Raw genomic sequence first — 18,581 nt, 5'->3', positions numbered from 1 at the left:
GCTGTGAGCCCTGTTAGAGTACAGTGCCGTGAGCCATGCTAGTGTACAGGGCTGTGAGCCCTGTTAGGGTACAGTGCCCTGAGCCATGCTAGTGTATGGGGCTGTGAGCCCTGTTAGGGTACTCAGGAAAACCTAAAGCTGATGAAGAGGCCATGAGATGATACTCAGAGGACCTACACCAACCACTAACCAGTCATCACCCTTAGGTAAGTCACTTGACATTTCGGATCTATTTCAACATTTAAAAATGAAGAGAATTGTTACGTAAGAGGGTGACCTTTCATGAGTAATCAGTGAGTGGTAGCCCCTTTTCTACACTGTGAGTGAGATTCACAAGAAGGTCAAGGTGAGATGAAAACTAGGCACCCAGGTGTCTGCGATCACTCGAGAGCATAGGATACCCTCCCATGCCCAGCCCACCAAGAACATCTAAGTACAGCATCTAAGAGCCTTTTTGGAGTTGAGCAGAAGCAGCCAAGGCCTGTAACTGTGTTAGCAACCTCGTACTTGCTCCCACAGCACATGCTGTGAATACCACGATGACAAAATCTTACCTATGAAAACAGAACTTGGCAAGTTCAAAACTAGCTCAGTGTCAGGATCATACCGAGAAGCATGTCAGTTCCTGCTAGAAAGGCGTCCCCACGCCCAGCTGAGCAAATGCCTGCAGCACAGCGGCAGGAACGGCCCACACGCTGCACAACAGGGATCTTAACTGGTGTGGCACAAACATTTTTAAACTACATTATTTCCGAAAGAAGTTCAAAGCACAGTAAGTACATTTTTTTTCTTTTTTTTCTTAACATAATTTATGTGTGCCACAGAAGTTTAACTATAGGTTCAAGTGTGTCATGAGATAAAAACGGCTGAAAAACACTAGAGAGAAACCTTCACCCCCTCAGGAATGAACATAAGGCGGCCAGAGACATACTCAGAGCATACCCCCCAAAATGAAGCCTTTACAGAAGCTTACCTCCCCTTCATCAGTAAATGTTATTTTCTTATTCACTTTGAAATTTCTCTTCATTACTTTCTTTGCTTCTGCAACTTTGGTCACTTTTTTCTTGACACTGGATTTAGAAGGTTCATTCTTCTGTGTGAGAACATAGAAAACATACAGATGATTAGAAAACTGATGCTTTATATTAATCATTTGACTCTGAAAATACACTTTCTAAACTGAGTGCACACTGTTCAGAAATAACTCTGTCCTTATTAACCAATGACCGCCCCCCCAAAGCTGAAGGATTTTAGTGTAAATGAGAGATACTTAGACATAACCTTTGTATTTTCTTTTTTTTTTTTTTTTTTTTTTGAGACAGAGCCTCAAGCTGTCCCCCTGGGCAGAGTGCCGTGGCATTACAGCTCACAGCAACCTCCAACTCCTGGGCTCAAGCGAGTCTCCTGCCTCCGCCTCCCAAGTAGCTGGGACCACAGGCGCCCGCCACAAGGCCCGGCTATTTTTTGGTTGCAGCCGTCATTGTTGTTTGGCGGGTCCAGGCTGGGGATTCGAACCTGCCACCTTAGGTGTATGTGGCTGGCGCCTTAGCCGGTTGAGCTATAGGCGCCGAGCCAACCTTTGTATTTTCTTCCATTACTAGAACTGTCCTATCTGATGATCCTGAAGCACCAGACATTACATGGTAAAGTCATAAATAAACATAAATAAATAAGGCAATCTTTAAGCTAAAATGTAATACTTATTATAACATTCCCAGTTATAAATTTAAATTTTTAGGCTAGGAAAATGTGTACTTGGAAAACAGAATGACCGTATACGTTGTTTGTAAGTCAACATTCTTCCCCTAGTAATTTACTACATGAACGCTAAATTAAGCTGTGTCTAAAGGCACGATCGAGTAATGGCACCTAATAGGATATGCCAAACCAGACATCACTAATGGCCTAAAATCAGTATGTCGAGATAGTAACAACTCAAAGCAACTGCTTCCTTAGGCTAAGTGAAAGCTGAGTGAACCACCCGAGATGAGACACGGAAGAAAGGTTACTGCATAAAGTGAAAAGTAACTCATGTTTGAGAGGAGTTGGCTTTTTCTCCTCGAATCAAAGCCAGAAGTACCACTGGTGGTGCTTAGTTAACTAATCAAATGCAGCTCCTTTAGAATCAGAAGGGTTAGGGTTAGTACAAAATGGATTTGGTCTCAAGCTCCACCACTTATGACCTGTGGGCAGGGAAGTTACCTGCTGAGTTTAGTTGTAAATTGAAGATAACCATAGCATGTATCTAGGGCTCTTGGGAACATAATGTAAAACACACAAAATGTTCAATAAATCTCAATTTCATGCTACATAAAAGATCACATCAATTGCAGAAGCTTCATTTGCAAAATACCAGATAGTTTGCTTTCTAGTTGATCTTTAACTCTGGAACCACCTTAGGAAAAGACAAGAGAGACTGTTCTACAGTCTGTAGAAACAATTATCAGAAACTTCAGGAAGATGTACATTGGTTACAATTGTACATGATGGCAATAATTTCACACAAAGAGAATAATTCACTTAATAAATACTGCTAATAGTGATAAACATAAATGCTTAAAACAACCTAAAATGAAAAACAAACTCAGAGGTTTGTGTCAAGTTATCAATATTTTAGATAATGGTCACAGTTATAAAAATTGACTAGTGCATGCATAATATTTAAGCACAAGGAAGTTAGTTTTGTACAGACAGTTCTGCTGTGTGGATACTGTTAACAAACACTGCTTTTGTATTTCTAGGTAGACTTATTTCTTTCTCAGCCCACAATCAATTCATCTTCAATAAGCTACTAGCACCTTTAATCCAAACAAAGCTTATGAAAAGATTCATCCTTTCTGAGGTAACTTTTATTCTATCAGAGAGAGACATTAATGTGTACAATCACTACGCCCACCCTCAGGAGACTTCTGTGAAAGGAGATGAAGTCTGCCTCAGAGTTCTTCTTCCCATCACACTCTCCACCTCTACCTCCGAAGGCCCCAGTCACTCCACCAACTCTACTAGTTGGCAGCATCATCTAAGATAAGGAGATTTCCTGATCTCCCTTCACAGAGTAACGGAGTAAGTTACGTGGTGATAAAACTCCTAAATTGAAGAGGTATAACAGGGTGGCAGGAAGCTGGTTAAATAAGCTGAGAGATGGAGGACTCCTTGAGTACAGGGGATTCATAAGACCCCCCCAGTTCCTCCAGCCCAGCCAGTCTTCCTGCACCTCCTTTACCTCCACAAAGGCTTATCAGAGAACACTAACTGAACCGCGAGGGCTCCAACTTCCTAACTGACTCCTACTGTATGCAGGTAGGCTTGGTTTGATGGTTGGGGCAACTCTTAAGAATCATGGTTTGACTGATCTTCACTCATCAGATCTCACCTAACAATCATAAAGAATGCCAACCAAACACTGCAACCTGAAGCATTCATTACCCCTTAAATGTAACTAAACAGGAAGAAGTTAGATTTAAACCAGTGAACAAAGTACCAGGGGAAACTACAGGAGCAAATTTTCTGGGGTGATGCCAATGGTCTGTATCATAAGACTTTGATTATATAGGTGTTTATTTTTTGTCAAAACTCAAATTTAACAGTTAAGATTTGTTCATTGTATGTAAGTCCTACCTCCAAAGAAGTCCTATGAACAAATACTGACACATAATTAATGCCACTTGAGCTGCAGTATATGGGGGAAGGGCTGATGCTGGCAATGTACTCTGAAAAGCACTAGGAGGAGAGATGGTAAAGGAGACAGGCTAAAAAGTTTAATTATAAAATACTGGGGTTGGGTGTTTCAGTGTCGAAAAGTATACTTTTTATAACTTTTCTGCAAATTTGAAAATCTTCATAATCATCCAACAGTCCAGTCTCAAGAACAGGAGGAAAAAGAGCAATGATACCAAAAATTGTTCAAAAGAGAATAAAAGTCAATTACCAAAAAAAAAAAAAAAAAAAAAAAAATTCTGCAGAGCAGATTCCTGCGGTGAAGTGGGTCTGCCTCAAGAACTTTAGGAAATCCATGAAGCCACTAAAATTATGTGACAAATTTGGATGTACTTCTATCTTTCCCCTTTTTACGGTTTATTTTGGTTTCTAAAAGGTATCTGTGATGTCCCCTCCCCACAAAAAGTTAAAATGTGTATTTGTTTGAAGGAAGCCAGGGAAAGAAGGAAGGAAAATTTCCGCACAGGTGAGAGGAGGCTTGTTTATCTCATTTCCCCCAATAAGCTGTAGCTTCATTCTGCTCTCCCAGCACGATTGACTCATTCAATTATGCCCTGGGGTCAACAACATATGTGGGGACCCAGCAGTGCAAAGGGAGGTGTGCTCCCCACACTCGTAGAGACCATCTGATTTAACACAGCTTTCGTGATTTAATCAGAAGTGTAATAAGTGCTTGGAAAAGACACACAGAACGATGACTATCTGTTGCACAGTGCCTGCCCTGTGTCATCAGGGTGAGGAGTGGGGAGCAGGTCAAGGAACTTCCTTTGGAGAGGGGTGTTTGAACTGAAGGGTGCGCGCTACAGCCTCGAGGTGTCACCGGCACAGGCCTGATATGCAAACACCTTGCGGTCTACTGGCAGTGTAGTGAACATACAGCCTGTCAGAGTCTTAGTTCAATGTTCAATATTAACTTCAGCAGGTAACAATATGCACAAATATTCTGCAAAGAATTTATACTCCCACCAAAAAACAAAGAGGAACTGATTATTCACAACTACTTCAAAATGCATTAGACTTTCTGCCTGACAATCAATGAAGTGAAAAAAGTAACATCTCAGGAGTTTTGAGTGACAGCTGGATTATTATGAATGGCATTACATCTTTGCAAGGCACTGCTTTTCTGTGCACTGTCTGTGTTATTTGCCAGTATTTCTAATGAGTTCTTGACATTTTATTTATCAAGCTGTGGAATCTCTTCATTTGTTAAAGATGCTTCAATCTTTTTCCTGCATCTCCTCATTTATGTTTATTTAGACTTATGCCATGAGTTAATCTTTTATTATTTTGCTTTGTTTTGTTTTTTCCCAAGCAGAGACTTTTAATGTTTGTGTATTCCATTTTATCATTTATAAAGATGTTTTCTAGGCTTGTGCTGTACTTCTATAGTTTGCCAATTAGAAGAATCTCTAACAACAAATTTAACTTTCTAAATGCTGATTTTACTTTTTTGGAATTTTCAACACTGGCTCTTGGACAAGAAAGTGCTCATTAAAGCTTTTTCTATTTCTATTCATTCAGACACAAAACATACAGAGTGTACGTACAATTAATTTCTATTTGCACCTCTAATACAGCATGCAGCACTTTAAACTAAAAAGCTAAAAATAAGTCATAAAATACAAAATTGATAAAGCATCAAGTCATCTTTGACGTCCTGTAACAGGTAAAGGAAGTTACCACCAATAACTCAGAAAGTGAACTACCACCAATCGCAAAAACAATAATGATTCAGTGAGTAGAGCGCCAGCCCCATGTACTGAAGGTGGAGGGTTCAAACCCAGCCCCGGCCAAACCACAACAAAAAATAGCCAGGCGTTGTGGCAGGTGCCTGTAGTCCCAGCTACTTGGAAGGCTGAGGCAGGAGAATCGCCTAAGCCCAGGAGTTGGAGGTTGCTGTGAGCTGTGACTCCACAGCACTCTCTACCAAGGACAATAAAGTGAGACTCTGTCTCTAAAAAATAAATGCTGGCCACATGAAGATTCAAAATATAACCAACAAAAAAAATTAAACACTACTGCTAGACATCCTAGATGGGAAGATTAAAATATTATAAAGTTGGCTCGGCGCCTATAGCTCGACTGGCTGAGGTGCCAGCCACGTACACCTAAGGTGGCGGGTTCGAATCCCCAGCCCGGACCCGCCAAACAACAATGACGGCTGCAACCAAAAAATGGCCGGGCGTTGTGGTAGGCGCCTGTGGTCCCAGCTACTTGGGAGGCGGAGGCAGGAGACTCGCTTGAGCCCAGGAGTTGGAGGTTGCTGTGAGCGTGATGCCATGGCACTCTACCCAGGGGGACAGCTTGAGGCTCTGTCTCAAAAAAAAATAAAAAATAAAAAATAAAGTTAATCATATTTATTGTTATTACTTCAGACTAATATGTGGGTACATACGATCAGAAAGGTCACGTCTGAGTTGCAGTTGTGCCCTTCACCCAGGCCGTGTGCCATTTACCAGTCCACTGTTCCCTTTGGGTGGGAACTTGCCAACCCGCCACTCCTTTTTGAATTTAACTGAGTTTTTCTCTCATATGAGCAGGCAGTTGTTAATCATTTTGAATGAGAAGCAAAAACCACAAGGAAATGAAAGTTAGAATTAAAAAGATAGTCTCTATAAAGAAATCAGACTTTCATGTTCCCTTAAAGTGGCTCCCACATGTGCCACCAAATAATAATTTATAACGTGAACTATGTGAAGTGAAGGAAGCCAACAAAATACATAACTTTAGTCAGTGGTGAAGCCCTGGGAGATGACTTGTTAGAGCCTCAACCACTCATGGGAAAGACAACAGCGTTTCCTAAGGTTGAGAAACACTGTTTTCCAAATGTTCAAATATATTTACACACATTTCTACTGGCTAAATAACCAAACCCTACTAGAACTTGCTTATTTTTTAAAAAGTAGATTGACCTCCTGTAATTATAATTCCTCAGTCACTCTAAATCTATTTAATTACTATTCAAATATTCTAATTTGACAGTATAAATTAAAGACAAACTATTTGATATTTTAAAGTCATCTACAAAATCTTTTTCTTAAGAAATACCACTACCCCAAGTAGTAAAAGTATCACTTCTGAAAATTTTGCAAAAATTATAATCTTAAAATTCAGAGGTACCCAACAGCTATGGAGTTTCAGATCTGAAGACGAAAAAGTTCTAGAGACTGGGTTTCCCAGACCGTGAATGTCCTGAACACTACAGAACGGCATATTTAAGAATAGTTAAAATAGTAAAGTTTTTGTTATGTGTCTTTTACCACAACTAAAGTTGAAATTTTGAAAGTTAAGAGCCACTTAGAATATGAACATTAAGAGCCACCTAGAATATTTATCAGTTTAAAATGTTATTACAGGAATGGTTTGTCTTTTCGGAATTCCTACACAAATGTCGACTTGCTGTGACAAACGTCCATGCTGTACCATTAGTCCCAGAATCACATGGCAGTAGAGGAGGAGGCGGCACAGCCAGAAAACGGGAGCGTGCTGGACAATTCAAGCATAGGGCACGACAGACACCAGAAGGATTAAAGACTCCGAACTACAGATTGACTAAATCACATAAAACAAAATACTTATAAATTATACAAATCATCTGATAATGGCCTAAGTCTCACAAGATTTTTCTTCTAAAAAATGTCCATGTTTACTAGCCTCATGTTTTAAAGTTTAATAGGACCCCACAGTAGGCCCTGGCCATGTGCATAAATTTGGGAATTCAGAAATTAAGAGAAGGACAAAAGCCAGATCTGCCTCCACCCTCTCAGTTACCCTTATCTGTGGAGTGGATGACACCTGCACTGTATCAGTAGGCATCGTTAAACAGACTCTGCCCTCCCGCCTGTCCCCATTATAGTAAACCCTACAGTGATTACTTTTTCACTGTAGCAGTTTTCAATGGAAGCTGTATATAGGATGATTTGATTCCTGGATCTCGCAACTGTTTCTTCCCTGGACTTGCCCCTTTCCTTTCCTACTTGGCAGATTTGGCTTTCCGTTCAAGGATCTTTTTGCCGTCTTTGTCCAGTTTAAGTCTAGTTATACCCCCTCGTGAATGCCCACTTGGACAGTTGACATTAGCCTTTTCCCTGGGCACCGGCTCGACGTAGATGACACGTGTCTTCCTGTAAACCTGGACTACTCTGCCAATCTGCTGCTCTTGACAGTGCCCCGGACAACCTGAACTACTTCATCCTTTGGGATGAGAATGGAAAGGACACTGTACTTCTGTCTCAGCTCTTTGGAAAGAGGGACAGACATAACCTTCCTGCAAATGTGGGAAGGTGCACTGAAATATCTATTGGTTCTTGCTTCAGTCAGAAGTCACAAAGGGACTGAACTTCATTTTGGTCGCTGCCTCCTCTAATCACTTTTTTCATGTTTTTCCTAATAGACTGTAATCTCCAGGAATGTCCTACGTGTATTAAATCTATCTTTCCGGCATAGCAGAGAGAGGCTGACATATAGAAAACATTTCTTAAAAGAAGAATTATCCAATAAACCACAAGAATTACTTCATTTACTACTTGGAATCATGAGTCAAATCTTGTCCCCACTCATTTTTAATTAGAAAATCAAGACTAATTTAGCAATTTGTTTAAAGTTGCTAACTTTAGCCAAAGTATTTGACTTTGTTCACATTCTATAATGCTTAGTTGATTTCTGTTCAAAATGCCTTACAAAGATATAGCACCATATTAGATTCAATATTTGCCTTTAAATTTCTATCAATTTAAGAACATTTGAGAAGACCTAATATGAGAAACTCCTACAGCTTCTTCAACTTTCTTTTAATCCATGGCCTATTAAGAAAAATCATGTTCAGGCTTTATTTTAATACACACTTTGATTCGTTTTTAAAAATAGTTTTCATAACCAAGTAAGATTAAACATTGAATATGCTATTTCAAATAATAAGTCCCCAAACCTATTTCCCTTCTAGTGAGAACCAAAGATGTTAAGAAATTAATTTGTATGAAAGTCTTGACTCTTTCTATTGACACTTCATGAATTATATAAAGAAGATCACCAGAAACCTTTTCAATTTTTTACATTACTTAGATAATTTATATTTAGTCCAATGAGTATCTATAGTTCTTGTCAAAGTTGATGGTTTGACAAGGCTTGATTAGTGATTCTGAGTATCGCAAGAAGCAAACCACCAGTAAACACACATCTCCTTCTCTCTTCCACATTACTAATGAGGCCACGCACTACCATTTCCCTTATATTCTGTAAACTGCAATTCTAATGTATAATGTGACGAAAATGGTTATTATTATTATACACTGAGCAACAATGACAAAATGTTCATTATGAAATACTCACGATTCATTTTTAAATGATCTTAACAAGTCAACATGAATGGGAAAACCAATATTCTGTCTGCCTTGATTCTTCCTCTCAGACCAAATACTACCCAGATACGAAGTGACTGAGCTTTGTTCAGACTTCCTCCTGGTTAAGGAGAATCACAAGGTGAAGCCATCACACACTGTCACACAATCGCTCTACACAATGCTATCTCATCGCCAGATTTCTCCTTCGGGATTCCTGGCACCTGAATCCACAGGCTTAACTTGCAAGGCTTTCCAGAAACTGCTTTTTAAGCTAACAAACTATCTTCCTAAGCACAAGCACCTGAGGCTTGACCTACCAAATGCTGCAAGAAAAATAACCTTCAAATCCATCTCCAGGGCACAGTGTTTGCACTGTTATTTTCCTTAACTTCACAGACACATATTCCCTCAAACCCTCATTCAAATGCCGTCAACCTATTTGTCTTCCTTTCCTCAATTAAGTTTCTTCTTGATTTTAAAAATCTACTAGCCGGGGTCAGCAGCTCATGCCTGTAATTCTAGCATCCTGTGAGGCTGGGGCAGGAGGAAGGCTTGATTGAGGTCAGCAGATCAAGACCAGCTTGAGCAAGAGACCCTATCTCTACTAAAAATGAAATCAGCTGGGTGTGGAGGTGGGTACCTGTAGTGGGTACCATCTCCGCACACTGAGACAGGAAAATCACCTGAGCTCAGGATTTGAGGTAGCGTGAGCTAGGCTGATGCCCTGGGATTCTAGCATGGGCGCAGAGAGACTTCATCTCACAAATGAATAAATAAAATTAAAACAATTTTTTGAAACTTTCTATAAGCATTTCAACCTAATAATTCTTTAAATCCCTTAATGAGACTCCATCTTTAATTATCTTTTTGTTTTAAATGGCTCCTTCTACCTTTTTAAACATTTATAGTGTTGAAATACTTAAGGGAAAACCTTATAAGCCCCTACTCACTACATTGGGAGGTTTTTTTTTGGGGGGGGGGGTTCACTTAAATTGTGTAGGCCGTTTACTGTCCTATTTTGTTTGCTAGAAAATATGTATTTGGAACACACAAATGCCCTTCCAAAAAAATAAAGCCACTCCAGTGAGGAAATTTCAGATATTTCTTGCTTTTTAACAAAATTATGGAAGCAGTCATATTTTGCCTTAGGAATCCAATTTTTAACCTGCCACTTTTAATAAATATTTTTATATTAGGAAGCAGGCAGCTGCAAGCAATTTAGAGAAACGAAGCCTGATAACATTGTCTCCTTTTTTTAGAGTTCAAAAATACAACAGTATTGATTTCATTTCTAACTTTTGTCCAAATTGGTTGTATCAATTTTTGTTGTCTCACACAACTTCTGAGAATTCTTCTAGAATGCAGAAATTTTGTAAGCTACATAAAAATAAAATAGCAACATAAAAAGGGAAGTTAATTTGTGCCACGCAGGCATTTGGTTAACAGGGTTTAAGGAGACGAGAGGGAGAGAGCAGCAACAAGGCCGGAAAAGCAGAAAAAACCTGGGGGAGAATTGACAAAACTACTGTGGACAGCAGGCCACTGCCGGACACTCCTCCTGGGGAGCACCTAACTACCAGTCTACACCCTACCTCTTCCTTCCAAGAGACACCAAAGCCTCAGGAAGAAATCTGAACAAAATGGGGCAGACAACATCAAACTAATATTCAAGAATATTTAATTAATAGGTTTAACTGAGAATTCCACAGTTGCCTCCACATCTGTAAGAAATAAAAAATTACCAAACAGTCTGGATAGCATGGTCCACAGCAGAGTTTCTATAAATTTACTCATCTTAAAAGTTGAACAAACAAATGCCATATAATCCTAGCCATTCGGTGAACCAATTTAGAAAAGTATACATGTACACAGATACATGCATCCTCTATGAATAGGATCTCTATCTGATTTAAAGCCCTCACCAAAAAACTACAATAATGGAACTGAGCTATACACTAAATTCACACTTGGTTTGGTAGCTGATGAGCCAGCCATTTTTGACGGAGCATTTTAAGGCACTTAGGAGATGCAGCCATCCGCTTGGCCACCTGAGGTCAGATCATCACTGCTACTGGTTATCCGTGTTTCTCACGTCTGACGCTTTCCCACAATGGCTGACATGATTAAAGCACAACATATATGTGGACTGTATCTCACCTGAAAGTAAAACAAGCCTCACTACCACATCTAAGCCATATCCACAGCTAAAATATGCGGTGAAGCTTCTAAGCTCCACCTTGTTATATAGAAATTTTAGCAAAACAAAAAGTGCCAAACGAAAAGTCAAATGCCAGCCTCTGTGCATTATTTCAACAAAATATGCTATGGTGATGTCCAATCACACAAAATAGCATACTCTTAAAAATATATCATTTGTAAAATGGTGGCGTATAAAGCCAACAGTCATTTAAAATATTGGTATTATTAAATATAGAACTTAGAAGGATGAAAGGACCTTCCCAAGATCACTCTGAGTATCACCACCCATCTACCCTGGGAAGTTCAGACAATTTCAAGATCACACAGCCAGTACCAGCAATTTCAGGGCTAAATCTCCAAACCCCAGCCAGTGCTCCCACCTAGACACCATATATAATGACGACCTCGTACATGGAAACCTCTCTGAGACCAGACCTTTCTCCAAATCGGTGTCCCTAAACCATACTATGAGACCTCATAAAACGAAATAATCCTTCAAGGACTTCATTTTAAAAATGTGCTTTTCTTTTGCTCATACAATAACCAGAGATATGACCACATTTGATCTCCAATTTTTTCTCTCTCATGAGTATGGCATCTGATGGGGGAGGAGAATATTTCATCTCTCAATGCTCTACACTACTTTTTTTCCCTGAAAAATTACATGCTGAGTATGCAATGATTAGTGCAATTTCTATCTTCCGTCTCCCCCCAGCACTTAATCATATAAATGAAACTGACAGCCATTGAAAGCTGTTGACAGACTGTAACTAGTTTTTCTCCAAACCTTAGAATGAGTTTGGACTGGTTCATTAGTAAATTAATTCGTCACGCTAAAATATAATGTTTTCAGAAAGTATAATTTACAATAGAACTACTGTAAATCACAATTCCCAAAGAATAACTCAAGGGGCATTTTTACTGGTCTCCAAATTCTACATGTTACATAACCCATCAACTTTTTTAAAATCCTCCTTCTTTCTACTGTTCCATACACACTAGAAAATGCAAGATCTATAAAGCATGGAATTCTTCCCCCAAAGAAAATGACTACTAAGATTCACCACTAGATTCCTTTTGGGATGTCTTGTCACCTTCCACCCTCTGCCCTTTGGTGATGTTCTTGCATTTTTAAAAGCTTCTTCTACTTCATCCCTCTGAAACACTGAACTCCCTGAGGATATGGGCTTGTTGTGCTCATCTCTAATTCCGGAGCAAGGACATCTACTATCCTAAACAAATCAATAATTATTTGTGGAGCTGAGTCAAGCCTGGGCTAATCAAGACTGACGTTCTTAGAAAGTTACATCCATTCAAAGACTGAAATGCATTCTACTGTTGCCTATCCTCGTATCAACTAGCCTAAATAGCATAGAAATAAACATTCTTTACATTTAACTTGACAATCATTTGTTGAGAAAAACTGACTCACTGGCCCTGTGCGATCAAGTGTGATAGGAGAAGCAGAGCTGTCTGAAAAACGTGAGGAGTCACTCTGAACTGCCGAGACAACGTTCTGGACCCGCTCTACCATCCCCTCTCCGAGAAGAGGCTGCAGCTGTGTTCAGCTTCCTGAAGGACCATGGTTTCCTCCCTCACCAGACTGGACCCAACTTCCCACGGGCCCCAAAGTCCATATACTGGGCAGCTAAATTTCTCAGGCAATTGTGGGTACCCACAACTATAGTAATGTCTGGTTCCCAAGCAGTTGGCGTGATTATACTATTACAGTTTATCGGTCACTTCTTGTAGAAGAGGAGAGAGTAATATAGGAAAGGGATAAGATCAAATGGGATGAAAATCTAGGCCATGTCTGGCAAACTGAGAAAACCCTGGTGTCCTCTATGTGGCATAATAAGAGGATGGAGCCTATTCCTTAACCCATGACACATGTCACCAAGGAATTTGTCCTAATCTCTGATGTATGACAAGTGCCAACCCAGATGAGATGTGTCTGACAAACAAAAGCTTAGTGAACAGTTAAATAACAAACGCCATGTGCCAGACACCAGGCTAAATGTCTTCCATTTCATTCACGCATCACAACCACCTTTAGAAAGCCTGCGGGCATATTACAGATGCAGTAATTACGTAGCTAACAGAGACGGGCAGGCTCTAAACACAGGTCTATCAAACTTCAAAACCTGAATTCTCAACTTTAAATTTCTATTCTTCTCAGGATTCCACAATGCCATTGATTAAAATAAACTTCAGAGATAGTTTTAGGACACTGGTTTTAGGAAGAATTAATCTATTCCCCAAATACTGAAGCCCATAATCTCCATCAGAGATAGACATACGGTTTCTACCTGAACAAATCCTTTTATAGAGAATTCACTAAAGAAAACGTTTTATACTAGGACTCGTAGTCCTGATTTTTCTTGTATTTTTTTAAAAGAATTATTATCAACAGAAAATAATGAAGGCAGTTACTCCTTTTATCAGGGAAGGACAAAAAAGAAATCTTGTTATTTCCAAACGAACTAAACAATAAATATTGGTCAAAATACCAGTCTAAATGTTTTCAAGTTCCAGTATTACTCTCAAGAGGGCTGTTCTGACACTGAAAACAAAGGCAAGCTGTATTTGCTTATATCATTCTAGGAAAAAGACAACAGTAATTACAGATAGAGGTGAAATAAACTTGGGGAGGAGGGGGCCAAGAAAGGTAATGAGAATTCTGTGACAAGCTTTAGAGACAACTGCAGGCTAAAAGACACAGGACAAAACAGACAGGGAAAAGCACAGCTGTGCAGGGCTCAGACAGTTACAGTGATAAAGAGTGACAATCGGGAAACAGAAAAAAAGAAACACGGGTGAAGAACAGCTCTATGAAAACAATCTCCTCTCATGATTAGCATGATGTGTTGGGAAAATTTGCACCACACTGCCAAATCATTGCCCCTCATCAAAAAAACTTCCCAAACTATGAACTTCAAACTGAGAACATAAAATTAAACATGCAAAATAATTGCCGGCTATCTCCCAAATATTTTTTCCATTATACCAAAACAGTGTCTGAGACACGTAACACTAGAAAGTGGTAAATCCATAGGAAGAGTATATTGAAACATACACTCAACCCCGGCATGCAGTGCGGGCACTTCCAAGTTAGTACACTATCACTGACCACCACTGCTACAAAATACTCCAGCCTGGACCATCACTAACCAGTCCTGCTACAAGATTTGCCAGCCTGGACCATCACTGACCAGTCCTGTTACAAGATTTGCCAGCCTGGACCATCACTGACCAGTACTACTACAAAATACTCCAGCCTGGACCATCACTGATGAGTACTGCTACAAGATTTGACAGCCTAGACCATCACTGACCAGTCCTGCTACAAAATATTCCAGCCTGGACCATCACTGACCAATATTGCTACAAGATATGCCAGCCTGGACTATCACTGACCAGTACTGCTACAAGATATTCCAGCCTGGACCATTGCTGACCAGTACTGCTACAAGATATTCCAGCCTGGCTTTTCTTTGACTATTTCGGTTATTTAAAACATATAATAAATTAAAATAGTTGACTCATTAATAAAAACAAATAATTTAATGACAATTCTAATAAAAGATCTTCCTCACTACTTTTGAATACATTCAATTTCAATCAAATGAAGTAAAACAGGTTGAACTAACAAAAAAATTCTTCCCTATTAAAATCCAATTAAGTCTCCACTAGTATTTTGAGATTCCTGGAGTTACATTATAATATTCACCCATAATTTGCCTCACTAATTCCAAATCCAGGATGCTAGATGTCAAAACTTCCTATTAAAAAACATAAACTACCATTGAGTAACTTGATTGGAACAGTCACTATCGCCGGCAGTATGAGGACCTTCCCGAAGTCTCATTCGACTAAAGGCGCACTACATGGCTAATTTCCCACCTGCTGTGTAACGAGCTGCCTGCCCATTTTAGGAATGAGTGAACTTTGCTTCACTGTATTGTCACTAGGAAAAAAAGGTGGACCTTGATGATGGTGCTAAAATAAGCCCCGCCTTACTCTGGGAAGCAGGCAGGTGAGTGAGTGGGGACAGAGGACACTGGGAGGAGAGAACAGGAATGTGTGTACGTGTCTGAATCATCTCAAGGGAGTTGCTCTCCCTGCACTTCATCGTGGCATCATCCCTCCACTTCACATGAAAGATGGGTATAAAATCCATGATGTCATGTTTAAAGGACAGTTGCTTAGATGACAGGAGAAGCTGTGTTTCTGTGGAATAGAAGAGTGTAGTCTCCTCAGCAATAAGGTGTTCCTGTTGTGGTCTTGGCTGTCAAGGCTTCAAACCCGAGTTCCTGGTGCACATGAGGAACCATGTCAGACCTCGTGTGGCCTGCATGTTGAACTTCCCACCAGTCGTGCCCGTCTCCCTACCTTTTGTATGCCAGGATGTTCTCTGTTTTAATGTACGTGAAGATACTTTGTAAGCTACTTCAAATCCCATGTAGAAGTGGGAAAAATAAAATATGAATTAACAAGAATCAAGGAAGCTCAGTCACTTATTCAAATACTCCCTAGCTAACTACTGTAAGTGAAGTGCCATTCTAGGCATGAGGGATAGGACCGAGCTGAGCTCCAGGGTGGTGACAATGACAGCCACATCAGGGGCCTGAGGGCGAGAGAGGCAGCGGGCAGCAGTCTTAGACGGGTAGGGCCTTTCTAAACACAGGCAAAGCCCTCAAGAGAAGAAAGAGGAACTCATGCAATGATCTGGAACAGGGGTTCTAACCTTCCTAATGCCGCGACCCTTTAATACAGTTCCTCACATTGTGCCGATCCCCAACCATAAAATTGTTGTCGTGGTGGTATTTGTACAGTGTGCATGTGATGGGGTTGGCGTGATGATGTCATCATATGCGTTTTCCAATAGTCTTAGGTAACCCCTGTGAGAGGGTTGTTGGACCCCCAAGGGGTCATGACCCACAGGTTGAGAACCACTGATCTAGACAAAGAGTTCCAGGTAAAGGTTCATAAATGGATATTGGGTTGTTGTTTCCAAGAAACAAAAAATTTATTCAAAGTCCTCACTTAACATCATTGCTAGGTTCTTAGAAAGTATAACTTTAAGTAAAATAATGCCCTATATAAGGCTAATTGACATAATCAAGAGTTAATTCCTAAGGCACAGAGTACGTCAGTCAAGGTCCTACTGATAACATTAGGTGAGGACTGACTGTGTAAGCTTTGAGCAAGATACGCGACATAATTCCACTTATTTTGTGGGGCACTGCTGTGAGGATAATAGACTGCACAGGAGCAAGGGAAATGGAAAAGAAACCAACTAGAAGGCTGTCTTATCTGTCTGCATGCAAGATGACAGAGGTTTGGAATGGGAGCAACAGGTGAAGAAAGTGGTAGAGTCTGGATATACTTTGAAGGAAGAATAAACAGGAATCCCTCCGAAAGGAAGAGAAATAGTAGAAGAGGAATCAGAGGGACTCTCAGGTTCTTGATCTGGGTGACTGAATAAATGGTGTAGAACATTCAAGAGCTATTAAGCAGTTAAAAGGGAAGGGAAGCAGAAGGGATGCAGGACAAATTTGGATGCATCACCATATGATTTTTAAAGTAAAAAGACTTATTGAGTTTTCCTAGGAAGCATATGTTGAAGGAGAATAGAGAATAAGGGAAAGCTTTGGGCTACATTATCATTTAAAGATGGGAAAATAAAGAGGAACCAGCAAAGATGACAAAGAAGTAACGATTAGATAAGGCTGCAACAAAACCAGGAAAGCAGAGTATGCCAAAGCCAGAGGAAGAGGGCATTTCACTTAAAAAGTCAGTAAGATGCTGATTGAGGAGTCCTGATAATCTATCCCTGAGTTTATCAAAACAGGAATTATTGGTGACCTTAGCAAGAGAAGTTTTAACAGACTGGCAGGGACAAAAATATGACCAGAATAGATTCAAATGGAAATATGAGGTGGGGTAGTGAAAACTAAGAAAAGGTTACTCATTCAAGGAATTCTCTTCTTCATCTCCTGACTCCCGGGAAGGTCTAAATTTCAATCTAATGCTGCTCTGAAGTTCAGCTACATAACAGGTCATTTCACTAATGTTCACATGTCCCAGAAAATTATGAACTACAAAGAACTCTTACTACATCTTTGTGATTATTTGGGAAACGTCAAAGGCATCCAAGCTTTATCATCACACAGTAAAACACAGTGTATATAACACCTATTAAATTATGGCATAATCTAAGTATACAGTTTACCCTTGAACAACACAAGTGAGCTTCAAGGGTCCACTTACATTTGGGTTTTTCTCAACCAAACACAGATGAAAAACATAGTATTCGAAGGATGTGGACTCTGAAGCACACAGAGAGACACCTTTTGTATAAGCAAGTTCTGCAGGACAGGACAGACTAGATGGAGGGACTTTTACATTGCCTGATCTTGGTGTCTCAGGGGGGTCCCAGAATGAATCTCCCTGCACACAGGGCGGGATGACTGTATTTACTGACATGGCAACTCTAATGCTATTGAACTTTTTTTTAAAAAAAAGATTACAAATCAGAATATAACAATACGTATGCTCTGTAATTTAAAATCTGTGAGGAGGGCACATACATTCATACTCGTATTATAGAAAAAAAAGGCCCAGAGATAAACAAACAAAAAGATGACAATGGGTAGGTGTATCCGAGTATGAAATAGGATATGGTTGATTTTTAGTTTGTTATATGTTTATTTTTCATATTTTCAGAAGAGCAAATGACTAGCAAAAATTACTACTCATAATCAAGGTTTGCTGATAAAAATGTTAAAGAACAAAATTCCCACTTACACATGTAGAGTAGCTCTAATGTCAATAACATAAGTTCCTGATTACCCTTTTTTTCCCCTTTTCCTCACCCTGGGTAAGGAGGGCTGAGGTCTATGCTACCAGAGACCACATTATTAAACGGTCCGTTTCTCAACATGTAAAACTCACTAGATTGAATCAATGTCACTAAACGCAGAAAGGTAAACTGTAGACAATTAGTACATATTAATTGGTTTCATCTATTCCTGTAACAAATTCATTCATGTATTACAATCCTCCCTATGGTCATTTAATCACAAAGAATCATTTTCTTTTAAACTGATGATTGAAGATAGTCATTCCAAAAATTTGAGTAGTTTTTTGCATTTTAAAATATAAGATTTTGGCTCGGCGCCTGTGGCTCAAGCAGCTAAGGTGCCAGCCACATACACCTAAGGTGGCGAGTTCGAATCCCCAGCCCGGCCCGCCAAACAACAATGATGGCTGCAACCAAAAAATGGCCAGGCATTGTGGCGGGCGCCTGTAGTCCCAGCTACT

The 18,581-nt window shown here is 39.8% G+C and overlaps 1 protein-coding gene across 1 annotated transcript in view; it reads right to left on the bottom strand.

Moving 5' to 3' along the window:
* Positions 1-18,581, bottom strand: part of DDX10 (DEAD-box helicase 10) — a 278,013-nt gene that overhangs the window by 110,215 nt on the left and 149,217 nt on the right. The window contains exon 14 of the mRNA XM_003794715.2: positions 974-1,093. Coding sequence (XP_003794763.1) covers positions 974-1,093 — 120 coding nt within the window. The remainder of the gene's footprint in view (positions 1-973; positions 1,094-18,581) is intronic.

This window comes from Otolemur garnettii, unplaced genomic scaffold, assembly GCF_000181295.1.
Source record: "Otolemur garnettii isolate 467f Iridium unplaced genomic scaffold, OtoGar3 scaffold00086, whole genome shotgun sequence".
Lineage (NCBI taxonomy): Eukaryota > Metazoa > Chordata > Mammalia > Primates > Galagidae > Otolemur > Otolemur garnettii.
Note: the sequence above shows the minus strand (reverse complement) of the source record. Positions and strands in the feature narration are given on the sequence as shown.